This window comes from Suillus plorans, assembly GCF_016647745.1.
Source record: "Suillus plorans strain S12 chromosome Unknown HD556scaffold_27, whole genome shotgun sequence".
Lineage (NCBI taxonomy): Eukaryota > Fungi > Basidiomycota > Agaricomycetes > Boletales > Suillaceae > Suillus > Suillus plorans.
In genome coordinates, this window is record NW_024537411.1 from 332,624 (window position 1) to 344,783 (window position 12,160).

General features: G+C 49.2%; 3 protein-coding genes across 3 annotated transcripts; 1 reads left to right on the forward strand and 2 right to left on the reverse strand.

Moving 5' to 3' along the window:
* Window positions 1-152: 152 nt before the first annotated feature.
* On the reverse strand, window positions 153-2,250 carry HD556DRAFT_1308251 (amidase signature domain-containing protein; the record flags this gene model as incomplete). The annotated part of the gene is made up of 10 exons (XM_041300105.1): window positions 153-268; window positions 320-456; window positions 504-631; window positions 681-818; window positions 867-1,185; window positions 1,232-1,330; window positions 1,384-1,478; window positions 1,529-1,599; window positions 1,651-1,759; window positions 1,813-2,250. 10 exons carry the CDS (start codon window positions 2,248-2,250, stop codon window positions 153-155), a joined length of 1,650 nt encoding a protein of 549 aa, XP_041160425.1.
* Window positions 2,251-3,282: 1,032 nt separating this feature from the next.
* On the forward strand, window positions 3,283-3,650 carry HD556DRAFT_1443148 (uncharacterized protein; the record flags this gene model as incomplete). Its single annotated transcript, XM_041306561.1, has 2 exons — window positions 3,283-3,311; window positions 3,377-3,650. 2 exons carry the CDS (start codon window positions 3,283-3,285, stop codon window positions 3,648-3,650), a joined length of 303 nt encoding a protein of 100 aa, XP_041160426.1.
* A 4,588-nt stretch (window positions 3,651-8,238) lies between these two features.
* Window positions 8,239-11,328, reverse strand: HD556DRAFT_1443150 (uncharacterized protein; the record flags this gene model as incomplete). Its single annotated transcript, XM_041306562.1, has 8 exons — window positions 8,239-8,565; window positions 8,622-9,379; window positions 9,437-9,635; window positions 9,686-9,868; window positions 9,919-10,695; window positions 10,749-10,894; window positions 10,944-11,072; window positions 11,130-11,328. 8 exons carry the CDS (start codon window positions 11,326-11,328, stop codon window positions 8,239-8,241), a joined length of 2,718 nt encoding a protein of 905 aa, XP_041160427.1.
* Between the last annotated feature and the right edge of the window lie 832 nt (window positions 11,329-12,160).

The following is a 12,160-nucleotide window of genomic DNA, read 5'->3' on the forward strand; positions in this document are numbered from 1 at the left end:
AAAGGCTTCGGCATGAATGAACTCGACAAAACTAATAAAATGGAGGGTTTGACATAGATGATCTACAGTAACAATCCAACCATCAGTTGCGCTTCACAACGCCAGTACCGGAAGGTATAATCAATTTGCATATGGGGCAGGCCCTAGTGTGCCTAAGATTTGAGTATGCGTTCAACTACTTCCTGTGCAGCCAGCACCAAACCGTCGTTGTATATGCGGCCCACGATCTGCAGCGATGCAGGAGCCCCTTTGAATTTCGTTGCATCATCTGTATGCAAGGGTCAGCTGATGTTATCCAACGCGAGAAAGAGAGACTCACAAAGAGAGAGGTTATACTCATCCGCCGCGCTCATAGGGCTGGGTGGTTCCTGATATATGTCAATGGCTGGGTCAGCGACGAAACCTGACGGGAAAGCCGTCCCAGGGTAGTCGAGCAAATTCCAGATGGCAGTGTAGCTAATGAGCTATTAGAGTCTGATATCGAGCGAGAGACCATGACGCACCCCCAGTATTTTGCAGTGTCATGACGGCTGGCTGTACCCGGGAAGGGTGGACAAAGGACGACATCGACATTTTGGGACCACCAGTGATCAGAGTATTCCCTCCTGTAATTATCACGTTCATCACGCAGCTGATTAAGGTCAGCGCAAGCGTCGATGAGCACCAAAATGTTGTCTTACCTTCCAAACTTCTGATGCATCATGATCTCTCACGTGTGGTGGACTGATGACCCACTCTGTCAGGGGAAGTATCTCTTCTCCACTCTCCTTCAGAATGCGTCGAACTGTGGCTCCTCCGTCCTCATAGTAGAGCTCGCGCTAGACACAGGTGAGTAACAGCATTGCCCTATAGATCACCAGACTCACAACTATGCTGTATCCACGATCGTGGTCATATGGAGTATAGTCCACCACCTCAACCTCTGACGAGGCTTCCAGCTTTGCCTTTGCCCACTTCAATGCTCGAATAATTGGGGGATGGGGCATCACAACTCCGTCGTGCATCATGATTCCCACACGCAGTTTCTTCTTTGTCAGGTCTGGCATTTTCAATGGCACTGGCAACACATCTGGGTCCAGGAGTGCAGGGTTGGCTCCAAGGACAGCTTCAAGGAAAAGTCGCATGTCTCGCGCTGAGCGACACATTGGACCTACAGAACTAAAGAATCCGTCCTGGCCAGGTTGACTGGGCGATGTCAACATAATTTGATGACAGAGCTTGGTATACTTACTACCATAGGACCCCATGGAGAGGCGTCGTCCGACAGGATGGACGGAACCCATATATACCACAATGAGCAGACGGGGCTCGAATGGATCCTCCGCCATCACTTAATTGGCAATGCATCAAATTCTGGCGTGATATGGAGGAACACAGACTTACGTGCCCACACCTATGCAAGAGCCCTTCATGGCAACAAGGGCTGATTCACCGCCAGAAGATCCTCCTGCAGTAAGATCCGTATTGTAGGGATTCAACTATGGGATTTGTGTCACAGAAATGTGTTTTTACTCGAGAGATTACTTACTACTCGGCCATAGGTAGACCTGGACTCAAGGTGCATCAAAGTCTGCGGCTGATTCGTCTTGACGTAGAAGACTGCAGCTCTGCTCAACTAACAGAATATAATTTCAGGCATAAATTGCATACCTGCCCCGAGTGAACGCAGAATTCTTGTCATGTCACAGTCTTCAGTCGCAGTCTCGATGTTCATGAGGAAGCCTGCAGACCCAACTGTCCCTTTGACCGGAAGCATGCCCTGACGGCGATCATCTGAGATAGAACATCGCGATTTGTTCGATCTGCACTTACTTTGATTGAAATTGGCAATCCATGCAGTGGCCCAATGACCTTGCCTTCTTTCCGGAAGTACTCGTCCAGCTGTTGCGCCTGTTTTATGCCTTCATCGAGGAAGAAATCGATGAGACAGGCTGTAAGCTGATGAGCGATAGCTGCACGTTTTCCAAATGCAGTCACAGCATCAACTGCAGTGAGCTCGCCTACGGCGATCTTTTGGCACACGGCAGTTGCATCCAGCTCGGTAATATCCAGCTCTTTGGGCGTGAGCAAGCCACAGGTCTCGGGGATGTGAGTAACATTAAGAGGTGGGTCCTCGAGAATTGCTGGTGGAAGTCTGAGACTTGCTGGAATCTTGGCTTCAAGTTGTTCCCGGAAGATGCGAGCTTTTGCCTCGTATGATGCATGGCCACCTACGCCTTTGATTTTCTCTTGAAATGAAACTGTAGTCATTGTTAAGAAGGAGGTAGCACAGATATGCTTGGTTGTGATATATGTACGATCTCGTACCCGAGAGAAACTGTCAGATACGCATAAGTATCCTTCTATAGTGTGGGCGCATGACATGTCTCGTGCACGCAGCGATAACAAAATGAAGGTCAGAGAACTAAGAACTAGACTTGTGATCAGCTGCGTTAAACGATAATAGGGGGCAGATATTATAATTAGAGTGTAATACCATTCGATAGCCTCCAATTTGGCGCGTGGTCGCGGTGTCCGGGCCATGCCCATGCTAATTAGTAACGGACAGTGCACTTCGGCCGCATTCGAAAACGGTCTTGTGGATGGTTCTCGTGATCTGATCTGGGCTAGTAAAGTACAGGATTGGCTGTACAGATAAGCTGTTATGATTCATGATGGATGGTGACAGCAAGTTTCTTTCAGTAGCACGATGAACGAAGATTTATAAGAGATTGCAGGGTCTGCGATATCACAACACTTGAAAATGAGTTAAAGTCGAGTGTTTCTGCGGTGAGGGCCCGGGTCCATGGATGGTATGGCTGTAGTATTGAAGTCATATGGACTCGTACTCCGAGATTGAAGTCGTCTTGGGACAGTCACATGAACAGATGAGTCAATTTCAATTACTTACTAATAAGTTACGGGTCTACGGCAAGCCGCAAACGGCTAGTGACTCCGGTCCTAAGCCTACCTGCACGCGACCGCAACCTACATTTTCTCCTGCCAGTGGTTCAGTTGTACGTCTACTATATCATCATCTATGTCCCGCTGCAGCACACGCGAGTGATTCATAATGAAAGTCTTCTGTCATGTCATTTGCAATCTGTGAAGTGCAGCTCGACAGTGAATAGGTTTTTTTTTGAACAAAAAATTCAGTTTACCTTCACTGAACGAAATAACGCTATATCAGATATCTACGCATGTGCAGGATTCACCACATCCGTAAGACCTCCGACCTGTTACAACCTCTGTCCTATAGCTCCGATCCGATACCATCTCCCAACGACAGATATGAGGCAAACAATGGGTGTCGCAGGGGAGTGGCAGGGGCCGTATGTTCAGAATTATACATCGGGATATCTTGCACCAATACGGAGTGAGGCCTCGAGGTTCCAAGCGTGTCCGAAGATGCAAACGGAGAGACAACAGGGTCTTCTGAGGGTAACAGGGAACGTGAAGCACCGGTGGACGATATCGAGGACGAGCGTGTTTTCAAGCTGAGGAAGAAGGCGGTTGGCATTGGATTGGGAGAGTTATATGACCCGGGAGTTATACCTATCAAGCTGAAAGTGAAGAAAGAGTCGACGGAACCGCAGCCTGCTCCATCGAAGACTGTTGTTCACAAGGTCTGCCTGGCTGACAGCGATCTGGACAGCCCGCGTACAGCCTGATCCACATTCTCGTAGTAAGTATTTACAATATACTGCCTTGGATTGAATCGCTCCCTCCCCCAGCTGTACATGCACACCCCAATTGTATTTCCTGTAGGTCATGCATACTGCCCGGCTAATTTCAACATGCTAGGTTGATCTCGCAGTGATTTTCCGTTGTATAAGATGATATACCGGAACTGGTTTAAGTATACTCTGGACGAGGAGCATAGACTAGTCCAAAGCTCGAGTCTGCTCATCCATAGACATCCACAATACCGATGGTCCAGGCAACCGAACTCTCGAAGAAGACGGACCATATTTACTCGCGGTCCCTGCGTTGTCGAGCTTGCTACAGTACAACACAGAAAGGTACGTACTCCTTCGTGTGTATTTCCTATCGCTGCGGTCAATGATTTTGGTTCAGGTAATGTTTGTTGCACTGCGATCAATAAATCGAACGCAGCAGCATTAATGGCAAAGCAGACTTACAACCAGGCCTCGTTGTCGCAATCCCAGCTAGCGTCACCTCAACGTCCACCATATCTTCTGGTTCAGGTATCCATATTACCACAGCAAGTGGAGCAACCGCGCAGTCACCACCCAAGTCCCGACCCATTATGGGCTTCTCTTGTGCTTCTTCTTTGCTATACACCTCCCCCACACAACGGGGTGCAGCATTTTTCTTTCATGCTTCCACTCTCATCTCTTTGCTCATGTTTTTCGCTACTTCTTTTCCTTATCACAAGCATCGGACTTGACAATATAATGCTAAATTGTGAGCGAAGGACAGCTTGATCGCTCACGTCGCTAGCTATTTTCTTTTCCGTTGGATCAGACAAACGGAAAAATTTGGATAACATGATGAAATTTGGAAGGAGAGTAAATAATTTGGCGTCAGTACAGGGAAAATGGGGTGTGATGGCACGCTCGTATGCGATACATGTAATGAGCTGTCACTGCCTCGACGTGTGGAGCAAGTCGGACCCTGCCAGGTCGATTTACTGGTGAAAGAATTGTCCTGGATATGCAGTCTCCACCAGGACGAGTACACAGCGTTCAACGTTGCCACGAAATTTCATTCATGTAAACTTTCATTCATCTTCGTGCATCAAGTTTGCTGCCACTCGTGACCAAGGTGGTATATTGTTTTCTGAGAAAGGAATTGATTGCAAATGCACTGTATCAACGTCATACATGCAACCATGAGAGAATGCGCACACCACCAAAATCAAAACCATCTCATAGACCTTATCGAATAAATTGGGATATCAGCTTCATACTGAAGCTTAAGCTACACTAGGTCTACATGGCACTCAAGCTGAAATGGTGTAATGATGGTTTGCCCTTTGGGTTAGAGCGAGAGTTAGAATTTACGGAGTGAGAAGGTAATAAGGAAGTGGCTATGTAGATGACAGGACTGTGATACAGCGGACTGTCGGCTTTCGTATGAAGCGAAGTGACTTCGTCCTAAGGTGGAGAGGAAATACGTGTGCGAAGTAGTGGCACTCACCATGACTTCCTTGGTAGACGATAGCTCCGTCCTGGGTACTGATACTACTGGCATACTACTCTGCCTGCATATATCCTGCAATGTTGACGGCATCGAGTTGGAACATGTTGAAGGGTTACCATAACCTAGTCCTTACGTATAGGAACATTCGCACAGCAACTGGTACCTGAGCGCTGAGCGCTTGATCTACACAGCAATAAGCTGTGAAACGAACACGAGGATTGCACATGGGACGAACCTTAAAAGACGAAGTGAACGAGCGGGTGCCTAACTTCCTTAACTCCCAACCAGACGCCCTCTGATAGCCGGTGAGGGATCGTCTAAATGGTATTGCCCGTAAGTGATAATATGGGCTTTTCTACAGGATACAACTGACCAGATGCTTGCCAGCCACTTTGAATACCCACAAAAATCTCTTGCACATTCCGGTATTTCCGCAGCACTTCCTCTGTAGACAGTTCCGAAGTTGGAGTTCTGGGTAAAGAGCGGACCTGTAAGTGGACTGTCTTATTAGCAATTACTTGCATGCTCTGACAAGTAATGTGGCAAAGACAGGAATCATTCCTGTTGCCGGATAACTCGACCTGATTTCAAGATCCTACCTCTCTCGCATACATAGTCCCCAGTCTGCCGTAGTTGAGATACTGAGCGCTAATCATGTCTTCCTCCAGTAAGACGCGAGCGATCGCGCCTTGTCATACGTTGCGAGGTCATACCAACTGGGTAAACGGTGTTGTACATCTGCATGCCGGACAACAGATCATCACATGTTCGACGGACGGCTCATTCCGACTATGGGACCTAGAAAGCGGCACACAGATGGGAGAGGGCTGGATAGATGAGGATGAGATAGGAGTGGGGTGCATGGCATTGTCTCCAAACGGCAAGACAATTGCAGTTGGATGCGATGACGGGAAAGTGAAGTTATGGGACGTGGAGACGAGGAAGGTTATCGCCAACTGGGCAGGACACACTGATGTTGTGGGTGCACTGTGCTGGAGTGGAGATGGTAATCGAGTGTTGAGTGGATCTTGGGATGGGACGGCAAGAGTCTGGGAAGTCAAGCTTGTCAAGAGCAACCAAACTGTCCTGACAATCAAAACTGGGCACAAGTGGGTGTATACGGTGATATATTCACCCGATGCAACGAAAATTGCAACGGGTGGAGACGACGAGGATGCAGTCAAAATCTGGGATGGCAAGACAGGCGAGTTGCTTAACACGCTCAAACATGACTTTATAGTTCGGAGCTTGGTCTGGACATCGGACGGAAAGAAACTTATCTCTGGTTCATACGACCCAATTAGGATATACGACACAGCCACCTGGCAGGAGATCGCCAATCTGGGAGGTCGCACACTCTTGGTCAACGCCATCACTTTGTCTCAGAACGACCGCCTTCTATGTGCATCAGACCATAAAACAGTGCGTCTATGGAATATCGACACAAATCTGCAAGTCAGTCCACCCCTCCAGCACGAAGATGTTGTACGCTGCGCAGCCCTTTCCACTGATGGAAAGCTGCTAGTGACTAGTTGCCAAAACAAAAATGTGTACACATGGGACATTCACGCCATCCTCAAAGAAGCTGGCCTTGAAGACCTCCTCCAACCTTTATCTGATGTAAAGCTCATGGGTCTCCACTCCAAATTATGCTGATCTCCCCCTCACAGGTCCCAGCTGCAAAGTCGGCGATGAACGTATGTGACGGGTTTCTTGGTCTTTTCAATCAATTTAAGATCGTCATTCTAGAGCAATGCTACTCGGCATCCACCTATTCAGGTCCGTCGAATACCGTTAGCCTTTTTCGATGGCGTACAAAATGGCGCTCAGGCGAGTCATCTGCTTTTTGACCTGTTCTTGTTCTGACCTATGTACTCAGTCCTCTGCAGCACACGGTACACATCATTGTTCTCCCGCCCGCAGTACTCGAGCACCCCTTCTCGAACGCTTATCATCCCTCTTCCACCACTCTCACTGCAATACCGATGGTGCAACCGAACTTCAGCAACGCCCAAGGCGGTCCATATTCTCTCGTGGTCCTCGTATTGTCGATGTTGCTACAGTACAGGACAGAAAGGTATTTAATTCATTCATTTGCAATCACACTGGTTCAATGATTTCTGTTCAGGCATTGTATGTTGCTCCGCGGCCACGACCGCAGCAGCAAAGGCCGTTGCATGGCCAGGGCTCGTCGCAATCTCAGCCTACCGCCACCACAACATCTACCACACCTGATCAAGGTGCTAGCACTGCCGCACCAGGTGCAGCAACTGCGCAGTCACCACCTATCCCATTGTGGGTTCGTTTCGTACTGTTTCTTTGCTGCGTATCTCCCCCGTACGTCAATGGTCATTAATATAGGAGCAGTATATGTACAATCATTTTATCTTTCACGTCTTCTGCTATTCCATCAATCTTGTTTCCTCGTCATGAGACTCGTGCTATCATCCTAACAGTCCTAACAAGAACATTATACTCATTCTCAAGCTTGGAGTCCTGGCACGTGACAGGCATGCGGGGCAGCAGTACGTGAAAACAGATCGAAAGCTGAAGCGCTGAAGGGTGAAACTACTACTACTTGTGAGGTGACCATTCATCGTAAATCGATTTTCTCAGACCCGTTCTGTGTCTCACTTCGCAACAGTGTTTGAAATATCAGTGTTCTGTTCCAACGTTTTCGTCAGCGGCAGAGCGCAACTATGATTGAAGCATGCCTTGACATATGTGATCTCGATTCTTGTACGTATTATAATAAAGGCGCCATGTGACTTGTTGCAGGTGGTTGTCGATATTTGACGATGAACGGAATAGGTTGGAACCAAATCACTAGTTTTTGGTGACGGCGTAGTTATAGTTTGGGGTGAAGTATTTTCTATCGCCATATAGTGCAAACTGCAAGTATTCTACTGAGTACTAGATCTCCCAATGATCATTGATGACGGAAATGGATCCTTGAAAAGGGTATCCGAAGAACTGAACTACAAGGAGCATATCATAATTAACGAAGATCCACGTCTGATAATACTGCCATCATACGTCAATGTATGGACCAGCCATCCATCCTAATCGTATCACACTGCACCTCCTTCAAACTTACAACTTCATGAGCCCCTTCATCGCATTGGCGACCGCAAAGCTCGACTTGGCCATGACCTGCCGCGATTCCTTCGTGACTTCTGGCAGCGTCTGTACCTCAGATAGCTTCCGTGCGTGTTCGCCTAGCTCCCGCAGTAGCTCTGCACCCTGCTGCGCGGATGCAGGGGGCAGGTTATCGCTGCAAACGGCGACAATACTCGACACGATCGTGATAATCTGAGTGAGGTTTTCGTTTAATGTCGGCGGCGGTACAGGGCTGCGGACGCCGGAAAGGACGCTTTGAATCGCGTAAACGATGGACTCGGTCTGCGCCTCGAGGTAGGGCTGGAAAGTGATATCTGTGAGTCGACAAAACAAATAGATGTGCTAGTAGAGCTGACCTTGAGCTCGGACCAAGCGTCCTCACCGCTTTCAGGCGCTGTTGAATCGTCGCTGATTGCACCCAACGCATTGTTGACAGGAGACTTGTCAAATATAGGTGGAGGAGAACTTGTGAGTGAACTAGATGGTTCAGACGGTGTTCGTCTGCTATGAGCCTCTGCAAAGCGCGATGCTGCGGTCATAGGGGGCGACACGACATCTTCCGATCGTCTCGTGCTAAAGGTAGAACCCTTGCGTTCAAAACTTGGTCTCACGTCTTCCGTCGAGCGCGCAGAAGATAGATACGACAGCGAACCAGAGGAAGACATGAACTCCTCCTGCTCGGCCCGACTAGCCTTGCGGATGTATATCATTTTCGCGATCTCCGTCAATGTTACGGAGACGTGGCTCGCGGCTGCGTCCAATAGGCTCACAGGAGACATGCCGGATGCAGTGGCATGTGTCTTTGATGCAGCTACAAGGTTAGTCAGGGTAGCCTCGGCGCGCTCACGGAGAGTGTGTAGGATATCGACGTCAACGTCCGCACGGGATGGGCGTTGTTCGTATGCACGAACATCATCGATGATGGCTGTGGTAGACGTGACGACGGCTTTCATCGGCACTAGAACGCGTGTCGGAGCACTGGAACGACCAGCTGTCAAAAGACTATCGATGGCGGACACAAACGCAGTGACATGTATATCGACGAGACCCCCGTCAGGGCCCATTGGTAGTTGGTCTTCCATCTTGGGCGCTTGTAGGAACAGCTGGGATGTTGCTGACCATGAAAATATCAGAGAAGCACCAAATGCATCAGAAGGATGTCTTTGCGGACCTTTGACGCTTCTGAGCTCGGTTTTGGCTTGTTCGTACTTGCGTTTGTATTCTTTGAGCTGGCTGTCCAGATCACGGATCACAGTGAGGTCCGAATCCTTCGCAGTCATTAACTCGTCATTCCTGCGGGACAGATCGCTAAGTTCTGACATCAACCCCTCCATATCAGCACGTAGCTGCTCGATGATTTCACTGTTGTCCTGCAAAAAGATGTCAAATTTGGCAAATCAAATTCAAATCACCGACGCACTATCCCAAAGCCAGAACTCCGCTCTTCTTCGAGGCGTTCGCAACGGTCACGCAGTATCTGCAGTTCTTCCTCGTCGGCCTGTGCTCGTCTAGCTTCGCGTTCCTTCTCTCTGGCCCGGAGGTCCCGAATATCGTCCAGCTCCCTTTGCAGAGCCTTCATAGCAGATCCATGCTCTTCAGCACGCTGTAGGCTCAACTTAGTGACTATCAGAAGAAAATTTCCTCAAGAACTACCTTTCGGAAAACTTCCAGCTCCTCTTCTAAACGGCGTACCGTCTGCTGCGTGTCTAGCTCCCGTTGCTCAAGGTCTCGTTCCAGACTTGTTATACGACTCTGCATCGTGGCGATCTTGAACTCGTAATCTCGCCTCAAACGCTCTTGTTCATCGCCCGCTGCACTGGGCATCCTCGATCCGCCGATGGACCGATCGGACGTTACTGATGCACGTCCCAGAGAGACTTTATCATATTCGTCGCTCCTCACATCCCCCATGTCATCATCTTCCGTATGCACATTCCTCAGCCGTGCGCTGAGCCCGCTTAGTCCACCTCGCTGGTCCCAGTGCTCGTGTTCACCGTCAGTGGTATCAAACTCCCTGACGCCGTCACGTGTATCGACGGCTGTTCCAGAACTCTCCCGCATCTCCCGCCCGTACGGCACTTCAATATCTTCTTCTGCGATGGTGCTCTTATTTGGGATTACCATCCCGCTCGTTGCGGTTGCACTCTGCGCATTTGTAGTTCCCGTCGAGTCGCTCCGGATACTTGCGGAGCCACTTGGTCTTCGGCCAAAATCTGCCCCTTGGTCATGGGAGGCTTTTCGTCGGGATGCATGGGTGTCCTCGCTCCGTCGAGGCTCTTCTTCGCGTGCACTGCCTCGATCTTCGGATGGTCGCCCTGTGCGGGTACTGGGGGGAAGTATGGGCATATCAGGCCGCGGAGATGTGTGGAATTCGGGCGAGGGTACATCGTCATATGCTGATGCGGGAGACACTACCCCCGGGTCTTCCACCTGAAGCCAGGCTTAGTATAAATTAAATAACGATGAACGATGAAAATACCTACTTCTGTAAATTCGGGATATCTTCTCATGATTTCAAAGTAGACATCGCTACAAAGATCTTCAAACTTGGCGCTAGGCAGCGTTGCCAATTTTTGGCGCGCCTGATTCCGCTTGGGATGAAATTCATCACGCACGGGAAGGAATGGGACTGGAAAAACGACTTGGTCAAATGGTATTATATAGGTCAGGTGACTTACCGTCGTTCTCGGGAGTGTTCCTTCGACGTCGGACGAGTTCGTCGTACACATCAGTTGACAGCTCATGGAACTGCTGTCTGGTAAGATTGGTCAATTTTGAGCGTGCGTGGGCCCGCGACTCCTGCGGAGCTGAAGGCACGTGGTATCACCATAACATTGAAATCCACATGAAACTCCAGACCGCACCTTTCACAAGATAGGATACTAGAAAACTGGCTAACTCGTCAAAATGCGTGCGTGCGACCACCCTGGAATTTACGGCTGGCACAGCCGGGACATTTCCTTTATCCTTGATCGGACGATAGGACTCGGTGCGGTAATTAGAGATTCCGGAAAAAGTAGTAGGTGTCGGGGAGGGGGCACGTGAAGAGCGTAGTCGGTTCATGTTGACTCGTTAATGGTGGTGGTGGTGGTCAGAGCCTCAGAGGCATAAAGCGTCAACACCTGTGCTGAGTTTGCCAGACGTGTTGGAAGTCGTTCGCAATGCTCAAGCCTCATTGTATCTCGGCGCCACGTGATCGGCACAATGTGCGCGCTTATGTCTCGGGCAGTGACCGCTAGCTACTACACCGTGACAATAACTATGCTAGTACACGTAAATGGGTAAAACAACGATGGGTAGTGCATCATAATGTATGCTGCGCTTTGCTGATTTGCGAGATCTGTGCTTGATCTGCGCACCCTGGATTTCGAACGATTCCGACTCCAAGTGTACTAGTGACTGATGGCCGCGGCTATCTTTTACCTCATATCCCTAAGAGAGCCGCACCAAAGCAATTTTATTCATCAACGTACACATACACAACACAAAAAGACGCAGTACATGTATGCGGGAACACTTTCAATAACTCAGCGCTTAACCTTGAACACCTCTGCAAGGTCACGGTACCTAGTGGCGACGACTAACCAATTGGCTGGAGATCAGAAACACGGACTGATTCCCACTGCTGGCGGGAAGTTCCTGGGGCGCAATTTTCGAGCTTCACCTTATGAACATTATGAGCAGAAGGTTTTGAAAAAAGATCCACGAGCTTACTGCACTGTTGTTCGCGCTCGGAATGAATAGCACCAGGTTCTCATTCCCGAGAGTGAAGCCAATACGGTACATCGGAGTCGTTAAAATAGTAGAAATAGGTTCCCGAGCACTGAGTCGAATTTTCACCTATAAGTATCGCCCCCGCGTCCAACAAGATCGACGATAAACGCCTGCCTGGTAA